Source organism: Caloenas nicobarica, chromosome 6, assembly GCF_036013445.1.
Source record: "Caloenas nicobarica isolate bCalNic1 chromosome 6, bCalNic1.hap1, whole genome shotgun sequence".
Classification (NCBI taxonomy): Eukaryota; Metazoa; Chordata; class Aves; order Columbiformes; family Columbidae; genus Caloenas; species Caloenas nicobarica.
The window spans coordinates 30,671,248-30,686,677 of NC_088250.1; the positions used below are offsets into that span (position 1 = coordinate 30,671,248).

Below are 15,430 nucleotides of genomic sequence, written 5' to 3' on the forward strand. Positions count from 1 at the left end.
TTTGTTTGTTTGTTTAGCAGGGCCTGTTGCAATGGGATGAGGTGTAATGGTTTTAAACTAAAAGAGGGGAGATTCAGGCTAGTCATGAGGAAGAAATGTTTTACAGTGAGGGTGGTGAAACACTGGCCCAGGCTGCCTGGAGAGGTGGTGGATGGAGACATCTCTGGAGACATCCCAGGCCAGGCTGGACGGGGCTCTGAGCAACCTGATATGGGTGAAGATGTCCCTGCTCATGGCAGGGGTTGGACTGGATGAGCTTTGAAGGTCCCTTCCAACCCAAACTGTTCTATGATCTTTCAGTGCTCTTAAGGGACAGGCAATAGAGAAGAGTCCCCTGCGCCATGGTCCTAACATGGGGTGTCGCTTAACTGAAAGTATAGACTTAAACTGGTCGACATGAGAGGGATTTTAAAAATGTGCTTAAGTTCATGTAGCTGACACACAGTCTACAGATGTCTTGTCCTGCTTGTCTAAGAACTGCAGAACTCTTGTTTAGAATGATTTTTAATACAAATTTTCCATTAATTCACTTTGTGTATTGAGTTTGTCCCAGGATCTTATTTACAACTAACGTTTATGCTGTTCTTTTCTTCCCATGTCAATCAGGGTGCCCACACTGTAAGAATGCCATTCCGCATTTTACAACTGCTGCCGAAGTCTTTAAAGAAGATCGAAAGGTAACTTGCTGTTAATAACTTCTGAGATATTTAAGAACATTTTCCACCATTTGTACTTTACAGGCTTTGCTTATTGATCAGGTGTTAGGTTTGTAGATAAAATTGCTGTTACCCTAATAGAAAGGTATCTGCATCTTAGAGGTTGTATCTTTTTGGTCAAATGGAATTAGCCTGTTCTTTTATTTGTTGCCTTTTCTGTTTGATTCTTTGTGGAAGCATTCTTTTCTATGAAGCGAAACACATTCTTTCTCATTGAAAGACTAAAATAATTTACATAATCTCCATTCTCCTTCAACTTTTGTCAGCCCGAAGTGGGATGCATGTAGAGAAACCACAAGTTGTGTGACAGTCCTGAAGACCTCAATCATATAACTAATCTTTGCTTGCATAGCATAAATATAATTTATTTCTGTAAGTTGGCTGACTTGAGTCCAGGATGTCAGGCACTTCTAGGACCCTCATGCTTCTGCTTTGAAAATACATCTGATGGCTGAAGCACACCAGTTAATTTCCTTGCATCAGCTGAACAAATTTAACTGAGTGGATACATGTCTAGGATTAAAAAAACCCCAATACGTAAGCCACTGGATTTAACCAGATAACTAGCTAGAAACCTGCTTATTATCTTTGAGTGAACTGTGTTTCGTTCTGGTTTCTGAATACGTTCCCACTTCACAATTGCTTTGTATTTAGGTGTAGCATGGAAAAGATTTGGCAATTTAATGGGGAAATTGCTCTCTACAGCTTCCTGAATGTGGAAAGGGGAGAGGGGGTTGCTGATCTCCCTGGGATCCAGTGACAGGATGCCTGTGAATGGTTCAAAGCTGCACCAGGGGAGGTTCAGGCTGGACATGAGGAAGCTTTTCTTTAGGGGGTGGTCAAGCCCTGGAACAGGCTTCCTAAAGAGATGGTCGATGCTCCAAGCCTGTTGGTGTTTAAGAGGTGTTTGGACAATGTCATTAACACCACACTTCAACTTTTGATCAGCCCTGAACTGGTCAGGCAGATGGACTAAGTGATCATTGTAGGACCCTTCCAACTGAAACGATCTATTCTATTCTGAATGAAGAGGTAATTTTGTAGCAGTTATAGCCCTATTAATCTGCCTGCTACCATAACAGAACAAACAATTTCTGTCTCTTTTTTTTTTTTTTTTTACATTTTCCTCTCATCATTTCTGTAGCTCAGAGAAGATGGCCTCAGATTGATGAGAAACAAATAACTTTTCTATCACTGACTGCAAAAAATGAGAAGTCCATCACTTATGCCCTCTGGCACACAGATGATTTAGAGGCGTGCAGCTTTCAGTTCTCTTACTGCTATAAATGTGTTTGCTCAGATGCCTTTTGGTTACTTACTTGTTTCCAAGATCTCTGAGAAAGTGTCCTTGTTTTCCCAGTTTTCTGGTAGTTCCCAATGAAACCTCTCTTTCTTAAACTCATTAAAATTTCAGTCAGAGGAGATGAAGCAAACGTACCAAACAATGTGAAACTTGCCTATTAGAGCCCCAGGATGTATTAACAAGCAATCTGAGACATGGCGCAGTTTATTGGACATGGTGGTGGTGGTAATTGCAGGGTTGCGAAGCTTTCGTTTTGGACTGCAGGTTATGAAAGGACTTCAAGAGCTGAGCGGTGATTGACGAGTGCAACTCTTGACTCCAGTTTAAAGCTAAAGTGAGGAGGTATAAAACGTAATGAGTTGGAACAGGAGAGCCAGTAGGGAATACTAAGGCTGGTACAGTTTCAAAGAGGTGTGTACAGTTACGGAAAATTGCATTATTCCCCCCCAGTGACTTATGAAAGTGCCAGGGATTGATTATCTGGGGAGCCCTATTTAATTGTGTACAGCCATAACCCGCCAAGGTGCTTCTTGTTGCCAGTTTGTGTCCTTGTGAAAAACAAAATAAACCTGTTTAAGACTTCAGAAGGGCATACGGCTGTTCCCACAAGCAGCACTGGGCATATTCCCATGGTTCAAACTGGGCTGAACCTTCATACTTTGGCTAATTTGTAGTTCTGTAGGTTTTCATACTTCCGTAAAATTACTGCTTAAGAAGGAAGAAGTATTTCTTCTTTCAAAAACAGAGCAAGATTACTAATTTTCATTTTTAATCTCTATCTCTAGTAGTGTCTTTTTCACCCCTGGAGAAAGATTTTTTTTAATTTTATTTTTAAAAAAATTTTTTTTTTTCCCACTTTAACAATGTATGGTAGCATTTAAACTGTGTCATCTTTTCAATACAGGTGGTCCTTTAATTAAACATTTAATTCTGCAGAAGCCAAAGAACAATCAAACACATTCCAGCCTTGAATTGGTTATAAATGGTATCTTAAAAGGTATCCTTTGGGAGAATTTGAGCCTCTACATTGGAATTTTGAAGATGAGCAGAGCCTGAAGCTGTTAAATACGTGTCTCTGGCTCTGCAGATTCGCTGTAAGGGGGTGGTTTTGGCACAGAACCCCCCACCGCCCCCCAGGGCTGTGTGTAATTCTGTGCTTTTTCGTCATCTGCACTGCTGGAGTTGGAATTTAAAAAAACAATGCTCAGAACATTGGCCCCAAATGTCAGTTCTTGTTGGCCACATCACTGCTGGTGGTTTTAGCAGAAATCCTGAGCCTGCATGCTTGCCTGGGGCAGTGATGTGGCTATTGCAAAACACGGGTCTGGGTGTAACCCATAAACCAGAACCTCTGCATCTTTCTATGTACCTGGAAAAATTCAGTGCCAGTAAGACTGTGGAGATGCTAGTCTAGTGAAGCACTTGGCATATTGCTTTCAGTTATTTAAAAAGAAAAAAAAATAGGAAAAAAAAGCCATCTGAAGCATTCTTCCCTTGGGGTACTGTGGTCTTTGCATACAGCTGCCAGGGGAAAACCTTTGGCCTGCGCTTCTGTCGGGTTTTAACCCCAGCTGGCAACTAAGCACCACGCAGCCACTCGCTCATTCCTCCCCAGTGGGATGGGGGAGAGAATCAGAAGAGTAAAAATGAGAAAACTCATGGGTTGAGATAAAGACAGTTTAATAGGTAAAGCAAAAGCCACACACACAAATCAAAACAAGGGATTCATTCAGTGCTTCCCATGGGCAGGCAGGTGTTCAGCCATCGCCAGGAAAGCTGGACTCCATCATGTGTAATGGTTACCGGGTAAGAGAAACACTCTTAACTCCAAACGTCCCCCTGTTTTTTCTTCCCCCAAAATAAATACTGAGCATGACATCATATGGTGTAGAATATCCCTTTGGTCAGTCAGGGTCAACTGTCCCAACTTCTTGTGCACCCCCAGCCTCCTTGCTGGTGAGGTGGTATGAGAAGCAGAAAAGGCCTTGACTCTCTGTAAGCACTGCTCAGCAATAATTACAACATAAGTATATTATCAACATTATTCTCATACTAAATACAAAACACAGCGTTATACCAGCTTCTAGGGAAAAAATGAACTCTGTCCCAGGCAAAACCAGGAAAGCTCAACAGCTTGAATGTTGGCAATGACCACTGTGCATCAGAAAATGCAAATGTGAGTATCGTCACTTTGCTGAACATATTGAGGAGCAGGAAGGCATGTTCACTGACTACTCCAGAGACTCTTGAAAAGGCATCAGCTAAATCTTAAAAAAAAAATCTACATTCTGCCTTTTGGCTGATCCTAAAGTTCAGCTTGAAGGAACTGATTTGTGATGCTCCAGCTTGGATTTGCTGAAGGAAAGCTCTTGATTCCTCAAGGCCTCTCAGTAACACATCTCTGGAACTTGCCCAAAGAGGCTGCTGTTTGACCAATCTTCTCCATTTTCACAGAAGATTGTTCTTGTACAAATGCACTGAGCTATACCAGAGCATTGCACAGAAGCAGCTGGGCCAGAGACAGCTGGAAAGATTCGAGTTAATGGGGTGAGCTGGGGTGCTCGTGGGGGGCTGCAAGTCAGCAGGGAAACTCGTCAGTCCCCAACGTGTATCGTGCATTGGCTTTGCAGCTGTGTTTCTGGGCTTGAACCACAGTTTAAAATCATGATACCAACCAAATCACTGTGCAGAGTTATCCAAATGAGTTAATATTTGGGTTTTGCTAAGAATTTGATCTCTGCTTAAAAAGAATGCGTTGAATTTCTTTTTAATTAGACTCATTAAATATGGTGATGTTTGCACTGTAAGTCATGGTGCCTACTAATGGATCTTCCCTTTGCAAATGGGGCTGCTGTGAGAACAGCTGATGAATTGCAGCTATGGTAATGCTGCTATGGCACATCAGGGCATCTAATAATGAATCTCCCATTCGCAAGGCCTTTCACATTAAGAACAGTAGCTGAATCTCAACAAGCTTTAGCAGGCCAGCTCATAACTGCCATTAGGATGCAGAACAGGTAATATAAATGGAAACCTATGGAGTAATCATAGAGAAGAATGTGCATCTGTCTTATTCATAGGTGCTTTTAAGACATTTGGCAACAACAGACTTTTTTTCCAATAATCAGGTAATTGTCATCTGGAATTGGCTATACTTTAAAAATGTTGCTTGGAAGCATTCTTTTCCATGCTGCAATTTTATTTTAATTTGTTTTAAGCTTATCATATATCATTCCTCTCTCAAATCAATATTCAGTTAGTTATTCACTTTCATTTTCATAACGAAAGTCAATATTAGCTCCAGCAAAGATTTATTTCCTTGAGTCAATAAACCAGTGTGTGGTAGTACATATTTTAACAGGAGAGCAACTAGGATTGCAGGGGGTATTGTTACTATATCATCATATGGTGACTGGGAGACAAACTGTTAAAATGAAAAGGGGTTTAAGAATAGAAGGGAGGAGTTACCTGGAAGGTCAAGGGATCCCACTTTCAATTTTCTACACATTCGTTTGATCCACTGGATGTAATTGTGTTCCTTAGCTGCAAGATCCCTTTAGAGCAGAAAGTTGTTTCAGAATTCTGTTGGAAGAGAATTGTGATGCCTGATGTATGATTAGATGATACTGCAAGTACTTCTTTCTCCTCCTAATACTTATGCAGTAAAATAATAAGGCATCATACTTCTGTTATATTTGAGGAACATGGAGATCAACAGGTACATTTTCAGCATAGCTCCACTTCTGGTTAAGCACCTAAATGAAAAGTTCTGATTTTTGCAACAGTATAGCATTTGCGATCAGACCACTTCATCTGAACAATATGCCGTGCTCTATATCCTTTTAAAGAGCTCTTCAGAGCTGGTCATACATTGCTCACATTCTAATGCCATGTGGAGTTAAGTTTGCAACTCTGTAGTTGAACTCCCACTTCTTTGCTAAAACCATGAAAAGCTGCTGTGGGACTTCCATTTTCAGATGAAGATTACTTTCCAGTTCCAGATGTTGATAGAGGCTTGTCAAACTATACTGATGATTGAATAAAGGATAAATGCATACTAACCTAGTATCATATTATTATTATTATGCACAATTATGTATTAGTAGCAGTAGTATTGGCATTATTATTATGCATCCTAAGCTGGTGTTATTAATTATTATAAGCTGCATAGCAGTTGTGAGGAACTACCAATGATGTTAAGAAAATTGGATGTACTCCAAGGAACTTTATCTGGGATCCACAGTCTCTGATTGACTATCTTTTCATTTGATAACAATTCTATCCCTGCTACAGCTACTGAAAAGGATGGTGATAAACCTGAATGGCATTGCCTCTGGAGGGAGAACTTGTATATGATGTATTGTCAATACCTAAGGCAGTGCAGGAATAGCACTTAGGGGTTTTTTTCTTTCTGTAATGTTTTTTCAGCACATTTTTCCCTCTGGTTATAAGATAGTTAGGAAAGCTCAAGAAGTTAAATTTTAGCCCTAACAATCAAAATCTCCATAAAATCAATCTTTTCTTCTGAAAGCTGTTACACTGGGTTTTTCCATAGTGGATACGTGTGTGTGTGTGTATATATATATACACACCCCTAAGTCTTACGCTAGCATTAGAAGAGTTTCTAGCACTCAGAGATTTTTAGAGGGTTTTTTCCCTCTTGATGAGAGGGAATTTGTGAGAGATGATGCTGAGTGTCTTGGCTCCTGGGTACATAGCAGGGCTGTCTTATGTGTAATCTCTCTGAGATTTCTGGTTGGATAGAGTTAGTGTTTTTACAAGGCAAAGGTCTTGCTATAACCTATGCTTTCCAGTGAACTTCCATTCAACTTATTGCTGGAAGTTGAATTTGAAGATCATTTCTGAGAGTGATATTCTCCAGAAGGCTTTAGCCACATTTTTGTACAGGGTTTTTGGGTTGTTATTTTTCCTGACTCGTTTCCTTCTTTAATGATGCAGAAAAAATGATCATTGATAAGAAGACTGAGAAGAATACCTCTCTGCAATATATCACCACTCACTTGAGCCAGGACTCAGGCGCAGCCTTTTTTTTTGTGGGCTGCTTCTTTTTATGTGCAGCCTTTCAGTATAGTCGTGAAGTGATTCATCATAACTGAAAGCTGCTCTTGGAGACTCCTCTACCAAAAATTGAGTTTAATATTCACAGTCCATGGAAACACAAACAGAATGAAGCTAAGGGCATTGGTGCTGTTTACTGAAATTCCGGTATGTCTTGGAGTTCAGCTGTCTGAAGTTGATAGAATTTAGATTGGAATTGGTCCTCAGTCCAGAAGTGCGTTTTGGTACAAGTCTCTTTCAGCATTACTTTTCTCTTTTTGTAGTGCACTATATTTGATCTTCCGCTGTGAGACAGGCAAGACAATTAGGACTGTGATGCTATGGTAATGAGTGCATAGAGATGGTAGCAACCTCTATATTTAGGCTGCCTTAACATTTCCACTGTAAAGTAATCACTCAAGATCTCCTAAATACTCTTACTCAGCCACTGTTGGCAGCAGGCATTTGAAATGCAGCCTCAGATGCAGTCTTGGGAATGAAATTTTTCTCTATGAAATTTTGCTCAGGTCTGTATGCATTACAAGGCTTTTGAAAATTTCCATTTCTCTCACTGGCTGTAAAAATAACTGAACAGGAATGTATGTTCTGAAGAGCTGGGCTCAAAATGACATTTGCAGGAGCAGTGGCAAGTCCGTGGGCCTGTGTGGGAGCTTGTATCAGGAGCATTTCAGAGATTGGCAGACCACGGACATGTCCTCCAAACACTACTCCAGATGTATGTGTCCCTCACCATTAGACCTATTAGGCACAGCATTAGGCTGATGTGATTGTTGCAGCCAGATTTAGACTGGGATCTTTGTGCATAACTTCAGTGCACAACAAATGCCCAGACAGACCAGCTCAGGTTTCCATGTGCCCTAGAGGACAGCTGTATCTCAAGCTGACTACTTAGCATTTCTTCCAGAAGCCACCTCCTTATAGTTCCTCAGTCATCTGTTTTGAGGCAACAAATAAAGATGTGCTGAACAAGGTTAATATAGCATTGCATTCCCCCACCATGTCCTCTCCTCACTGGGGCTATTCTTACAAATGCCTTTTGTAAGTGAAATAGGGCTCTTTGCTCTAACCAAAGCCAGTGTAGATGTTTCTAGAGAGGTAAACATAAAGAGGGCTGCTCTTCCTTCCAATGCACTAAGAACTAATTTTCCTCATCTCTCAGTCACTCTCTAAAAACAGATGGGTTATCAGTCACAATAGTTTCATGCCTCAGACCAGCTGCTAAGATCTGGATGACTGCACATATACCTTCCCCTTCTTTCTGGCTGTAATCTCTCGCTGTGTGATATAGAGACCAGTGAGGAAAAAAAAAAGTTTTATTTATTCTTCCTGTTTTCAGGGAACCAGGACTTCCAGTATTCTTTCTACATTCATACTGTGACATGAAATAAATGTTTGTCTCCATTGTGTGCTTTCCTTTACACAGACGTAGCCAACAGGGCTCTAAATTTTGACTGACTACTAAGGTCAGGAAGGCATAAATGCTTAGATGAAACTCTTTTGCAGTGTATTATTCCTAATCTTTCATTTTAACTGGCCCTGAATGAGTAGGAGTCTTTCTGTTTACAAAAGGAAAAAAAAAAAGTGTGATCATACTTGTTTTAACAGCTCTCAAGAGTCCTGTAATACCCTTATCAATGTTTAAAATCAGAAAACAGAAACCAAATATTTAAGGTAAGAGCACTGCTCACTTTATGTAGTGCCTTCCATCTGAAGATAGACCCAAGCATGATCTTACTGAATATTGTCTTGTCAGACTTTCAAAGCCAAAACAAAACAAGCAAATTAACTGAAGTTGGCTTTGCCAATCTCTTTAATTACTGCTAGGATAATGAGATTGGGTTTTCCGATTTGGACAGCGTCACCATGAAACTGAAGGGCATTGTGGAATATTAAGTGATCTTTTAATTATGGAAGAACAGTTCAACTGCAACCCTAAAGTCACGCAAGCAAAATGTATTTTGATCAGATTGTTTGAAGGAGGCTTGTGGAACGGAAATTTCTAGTTAAGATGTGGCTGTTATGAAATGAGCACATAATACATTGTAACCCACAATTGCAAAAATTGTTCATCTAATTTGTTCGGTTTTTTTACATAGCTTGTAGTTAAACCTGCTTGCTCTTCAGCAGAGCCTGTAAGGGGCTGCGGAGGCAAGTCTGTGTGAGCAGCAGTGCCAGAACTGCCGCTCGCGGGAACAGTCGGTGTGAAATCACAGCGGAAGACTCAGCTGCCTTAAGTAGAAGCCTATGAATTGCATTTTGTTTTGACATCAGAAATGTTAAGTGCAGCCCGTCCTCAATTACTTCACAGATTCAGGTTTCAAATGTCAAATGCTGGGAACTGGGGTTAGCCTGATGCTCGGGGGCTCAGCCTGTGCTGAAGCGGGCAGGGACGGAGGGTGTTGCTCTGCTGCCGGCAGGCTGTTCCCCGCTCAGCGTTTGTTTGTGTGACAGTAGCATCTAGAGGTTTGAAAAGGAATTAAAGCCCACTTGGCTAATGGCTGCACATAACATGCTGTCCCCACCTTAAAGGATAGACTGGAAAAGGACAGGAAAGGAAAGATAAACCCAGGCTGAGGGTGCAAGCGAGCGAATTATTGCTTTACTTGCACTACTCAGTAGACAAGACTCTGGCCTCTCACTCATCCCCCTTTGACCTTGGGAGAACTGAATGGAGTTTCTAAAAGCTATTTGAGGTAGAAATCATTACTCTATTAATAGCCTGCATAAGTGACCAGCCATGTTTGTCCAAGGGCAGAAGAGGTAACTTTTCTGAGCGTTAGCGGCACCGCAGGAAGGAGATTGGGTTAGGTGGGTTATTACTGTTACCAAAGTCACCCTGTCACTGTTCGTCACTTGAAACCAAAGTGCAGGAACAACAGTGCAGCATGACGGAGCTGTGACTGCCATGCCTGGATTTGGTTTTACTAACACAGCCTCTGGATTGCCCATTTGGAGTCCAACGCGGTGCTCCACGGAGAGGCCAGGAGGGTGATTTTCTGTTCTGTGAGTTGAACACGCCTCGCAGCCGCGTGGGCCTGGTGCTGTGCAAGCAGCGCAGTGTTTCCTCGGCGGGGAGCAGGCCTCTGCTCTTCCATTTGTGTTGCTTGACCTGGTGGCCGCCCTCTGGTCTTCCTCCACAGCTGAACCGTTTCAAAAGCCATTGCATTTTTGGCAGAAGACTTGAGTCTCTCCTAGTGCTAAGTCTAAGCTGCAGCGGTATAACCATGAAGTGGAGTCTTGCTTTGTCTTCTCCTGCCTCATGCTGATCTCTTGCGTTTCAGATCGCCTACGCTGCAGTGGACTGTGCCAAAGAGCAGAATCACGACCTGTGTAAGCAGGAGGGGGTTGATGGCTACCCCACCTTCAACTATTACAACTACGGGAAGTTTGTGGAAAAATATACTGGAGAAAGAGGGGTAAGTGAAAGCAAGAGTTGTCACCTGATACAAGGAGAACTGTCTCCTCTGCCTGTACCGCCTCGCAAATGAAAACTGCAGAGTAAATTGTTACCACGCTGGAAGGATGTTTAACTGCTTCTGTTACCGTCTTACAAGGATGAATCATTGTGTACCACACCCCTGTACATCTCTGCATTAGGAACGTGCTTGGTCTATTTTAAGAACATAAGGAGATGAAAAAGGAGTAGATTTCGTAATGCTTTGTTGTATATTTTATTCTCTAAGCTGAAGTCTACAAGTGAATTTGGACCAAGTGAAAGCGAAGAGTTTATTGCATGGGCTGCTGCTAAGTACAGAACTGCCAGAAAATACAGAACTTGGTCCTGTCAGTTCTGGATCTGGATTGTGCGTGTACCGCAAAATGTTACAGGTCTACCAGGCTGCCAAATGGTGACAGATCATTGGTTTTATAGCAGGGACAAAGCTGTCTTGTGGGAACTGGGGGAAACTAAATATCTCATTCTCCCTGAATCAGAGTCACTCCTGGAGCTCAGGATGGAAAGACCAATCGTACCATCTACCCCAAGGGCTGAAGTTCCATTCTTTTGTCCTACTGTGGCCAGCTAATTATATGCTATGAATACAAGGGGCAGAAATGGCATAATGCCTTGCATGGTTGTAAAGTGCCTGAAAATGAGGGAGCAATCTAATTACTTATGTGTGTTGTCTGTCATAACTCCTAGAGGGAGGTTACTTCTCAGCAGTGATTGATTGCCTGGAGGAGCTAGGGTATGCAAGAAAAACTTGGGGTCTTCAGGCCATCCAGTGATTTTGATTAAAAAAAACCTTGCCTGAAAGTTATTGCTGCTATTACAACTCACCAAATTATAGAGAAGAATGAAGAAAAATGCCAAATTCTGAGGTTCTTTGTCAGTCAGGATCATAGGGAAGTCTTCATGGAGCTTCGCCTCCCAGTTTTCTCCAGCATTAGGACCCCAGTAATTACCATTTTATAGTGCCGTTCCACGCGTTGTTACAGATACTCTGTTTAGTTCCGATTGTGGATCTTTTCTTAAAAGTGAAGATGGGTGCAGTAGCCAACAATTAAGTAAAATTTCAGACACAGTCTTTGTATTTCTAACCCATACTTAGAGAAATGATATATGAAAGGAAAGATCTGTAGTGGCTGATAAAAAGAATTTAGCAAGACAGGAGTGCTCTGAGGCCACAGCAGTTGGGAGATGATTATCCCTGTGCTGGAAAGTGGACTGACTAATCCCCTGCGTGCGGCCAACCCTTTCTTGGGTAGAATTAGATTACTCAACAGGAACATTGCAATCTCTCTGCTGCCAGCAGCTGTGTTCCCCCTCCACCTCTCCTGGGACCTATGGTCTTCTGCTTGTGCAGCATCAAATTAGGTTCTTTTATCTCCTATCATGGTAATGCTGGAGGCAGCACTTAGCACAGTGCCTTCCATGGAGTTTCCAGGTCTGTTCACACATCTGTTTCAGTAACAAGGGATTGTGCTGTTAAAGGACTTTTCATCAGCATGACAACACCTTTTCAACCACCTTGTTCAACCACCTCCTACCTTACAAAAGAAATCTCAGGAGAGAGCAGTGGGAGCCAGGGAACCTGTTTTCTGTTCCTGATTCTGGCAGTAAATCAGTAGATGTCCATGAGCATGAAGTTCAGTGTGGTTCAGCTGGTGTATCATCATTTCATGTGGGCAGGGAAAAAGAGAGGCGATGTCAGCTGCCCTGGGAGCACCATGACCTGCTACAGCAGGAGCTGTAGCCAGTAGAGCAGGAGCTCTCAGCTCCCTGCCACCCCACACTGGAGCACTGGCTATGGGGAAGAGCCTGACCCCAGCAGCAGCCTCTAATTTGTCCTCCACACCTCCATGGGAACTGCAGTTCTAGAGCAGAGATTTTAGGATTTCATAGAATCATAGAATAGTTTGGGTTGGAAGGGACCTCCAAAGCTCAACTAGCTCAAACCCTTGGCAATGAGCAGGGACATCTTCAACCAGATCAGGTTGCTCAGAGCCCCATCCAGCCTGGCCTTGAATGTCTCCAGGGATCAGGCATCGACCACCTCTCTGGGCAACCTGGGCCAGTGTTTCACCACCCTCACTGTAAAAAATTTCTTCCTCATGTCTGGTCTGAATCTCCCCTTTTCTAGTTTAAACCCTTTCACCGCAAGCGGTTCAAGCAATGAAGAGTCAGGACACTCTCTGACCCAAGGGTACTTTAAATGACTTCCAGACACAGAGCTTTGAAAACCAGGGTCCTCCTGTGGGAGCTAGTGATTGCCAGATGTCTTCAGATGGTGTATGGCCAAAACTCATCACTTCAGTTTTTCTCAAGGGTAGAACAGTGAATAGTTACAGAATCACAGAACCACAGAATGGTTGGGGTTGGAAGGGACCTCTGGAGATCATCTAGTCCAACCCACCTGCCAAAGCAGGTTCACCCAGAGCAGATCTCACAGGAATGCGTCCAGGCGGGTTTTGAATGTCTCCAGAGAAGGAGTTTTAGAAATGTTTTGTTGTTCAGCCTTCTTAAAAGCTTCCCAGCTCTGGGTTTTTCTTTGGTTTGGTTTGAAGTCAATCCTTTGACTTCTATTGTTTATTCTCTACCTCTTTGTATTTTCCAATCTTTATCACCAGTTCTCATTGGCATGTTTTGGGATTTCTTAACAGTAAAAATGGTGTTACTTGCCCAGACAACTACAGTGTTTATGTATCAGTGGACAGTGTGTTCAAACACAGGAGCTCACACCTCCACGTATCTGAGCCTTTTGAAACGGCTGCAAGTTGTGTACTGTGCCCAGAGCTTTCCTTGGAAAAGGAAACTGCTGGCAACCAACAGCCTTAGAAATCAGAAGTTGTAAGTTGCCGAAATACAGAGGTTGGCAGCTAGGCATGCAGGTTTGGAATTGTTTGACAATAATTTTGATAGTAACTTGAAAAAAATGTAATTCTCTTCATCTGAATGTGTGGAAGAGGAAGAAGATCATTATCAAAACTGTTAGGGGATGAGGAACAGTGGCAAACATGCATAGCCAACAAATTATCTACTAACTGCTTTCAAAATGACACAGGTGGCATACACATGTGGTGTGACAATGTCTTTGAGCATTTTTGCAAATAGGCGTCGACGACATTTCTAGGGACAGAGTTTATGGTTTTCTGTGAGCTTTAGGGCCTTTTTCTCTGTGTCCCATCTCTTCAAAGTTTGACGTGTGGCATCTGAGTGGATATTTTCCCCTTGGCTTGCAGTGGAGCAGCACTGGACCAAAGCACTGCACAATGAGGCAATGCAGAAGCAATAACTGTTCCTTAGTTTATATTCTGCTGTGGGATACGGCAGCTAAAAGTGTTCTTGAAGCATTGTTTTGGTTTGTTTATAAAAATGTAACCCTTTTTTTTTTTCTTCAAAACCAGGAGTCTGGATTCACCACTTTCATGCGAACCCTGAGAGAAAGAGACCATGAAAGAGTAGGAAAGAAGAAGGATGAATTGTAGTTTCTGCCTCAAAAGAAGCTTTCCGCTGCACTGTGAATGGTTCCAGGTCTTTTGTGAATGCACCTGAGACTTCACATATTCTCAAGACAGAGACTTTTTTTTATAAACAGCCATGGCCATTTTGTACAATTTTGAAATAAAGTGAAACCACTTGATTTTTAAAAGGAAAATAAATTAGAATGTTGCCATAATGTTTTAAAGAAAACTTAGCATTTTCTCTCATGTTGTGAGATGATGCCCACTGACACTCCTATGCAATATTTTTGTAGTCTGTAGTGTGTCTGTAGGTGATGTTGTTTGATAGGGTGATTTTTTTTTTTTTTTTTTTTAAGGTATTGCAGTACCTGTAAAAAACAAAGCGGGGTGGGGAGAAGAACACATTTTTTGTTTTGTTTTTAAACCAGTGAAGGAAAGTGGGACTTGTAAAACACAGATTTATTCAAATGCAGTTTTACATTCTCGTGAAATAGTTACATGTTCTTCAGTGAGATTTGGGGGAACAATTTTATGGTGCTCAGGGATAAATAAGGTATCTGAGTTAATGAAGACACTAACATTGACCAGTCCAGATCTATTGATTTCATTTAAATCTCTCTGGTCTTTCAGTCAGGACTGTTTACGTACCTTTGTAGAATGTATTGAGTTAATTAAACAAAGCATCAAAAATCAGCAGAGCATGGGTAAAATTAAACTAAACCCTCCTTTTTGGCATCAATTTTGTCAAATGCCTCTGCAAGTTATGACAGGAGTGATTACCTTATAGGGGTATACAGTTACCCTTACAAGGTATACAGTCTCCCTTCAAATTATGATTGCTCCGTATCAAATATGTGTTGGAAAGTGTTATGTTCAACTGTTTTGATAAATGCATAATACTTTTGATAATGCAGTCATTATGTATATTACGTGTTTACATTCCAAAAGATTATCTGCATTTGTATGTAGGATTTTTCCTTTTTGCTCTTTAAGGAGTTGCATAAACAATCTCTCTTTGACAAAATCATCACTTTAAAACCTGTATTATCAGCAGTTGAAATGTGTTACACTCTTGATGCTGAAAAAAAAAAAAAGACGTCGATCTGGAGGTACTTATGTCTTCACAGGAGGGGAGAGGGAGGCGCAGGAAGTTGTGATTCATTTTGATCTGAAAATAAATTTTTAAAAAGGCAAGTATTTTTATCATTCATGAGCCTTGTTCAGCTTCTTCCCCACTGGGTGAACGACCGTAGCTGGTGGTGGTTTGGGAAGAGCCAGCGCAGCAGGACGGGTGCCCATCGCCCCTTTGCTGGGGACAGCCCAGTCCCCAGCTGCGCCGGGCAGTTTGGCGGGGTGAGGGTTGGCCCCCGTCTGCCTTGACACTCAATGGGCGGATGAAACAGCTTCTTACAGCAAAGAACTGAGCCTC

General features: G+C 41.9%; 1 protein-coding gene across 1 annotated transcript in view; it reads left to right on the forward strand.

Moving 5' to 3' along the window:
- PDIA5 (protein disulfide isomerase family A member 5) overlaps positions 1-15,143 on the forward strand; it is a 102,379-nt gene extending 87,236 nt beyond the window's left edge. Inside the window, exons 15-17 of the mRNA XM_065637841.1 lie at positions 607-677; positions 10,380-10,514; positions 13,945-15,143. Coding sequence (XP_065493913.1) covers positions 607-677; positions 10,380-10,514; positions 13,945-14,025 — 287 coding nt within the window. The 3' untranslated portion in view covers positions 14,026-15,143. The remainder of the gene's footprint in view (positions 1-606; positions 678-10,379; positions 10,515-13,944) is intronic.
- The last annotated feature ends 287 nt before the right edge of the window (positions 15,144-15,430 follow it).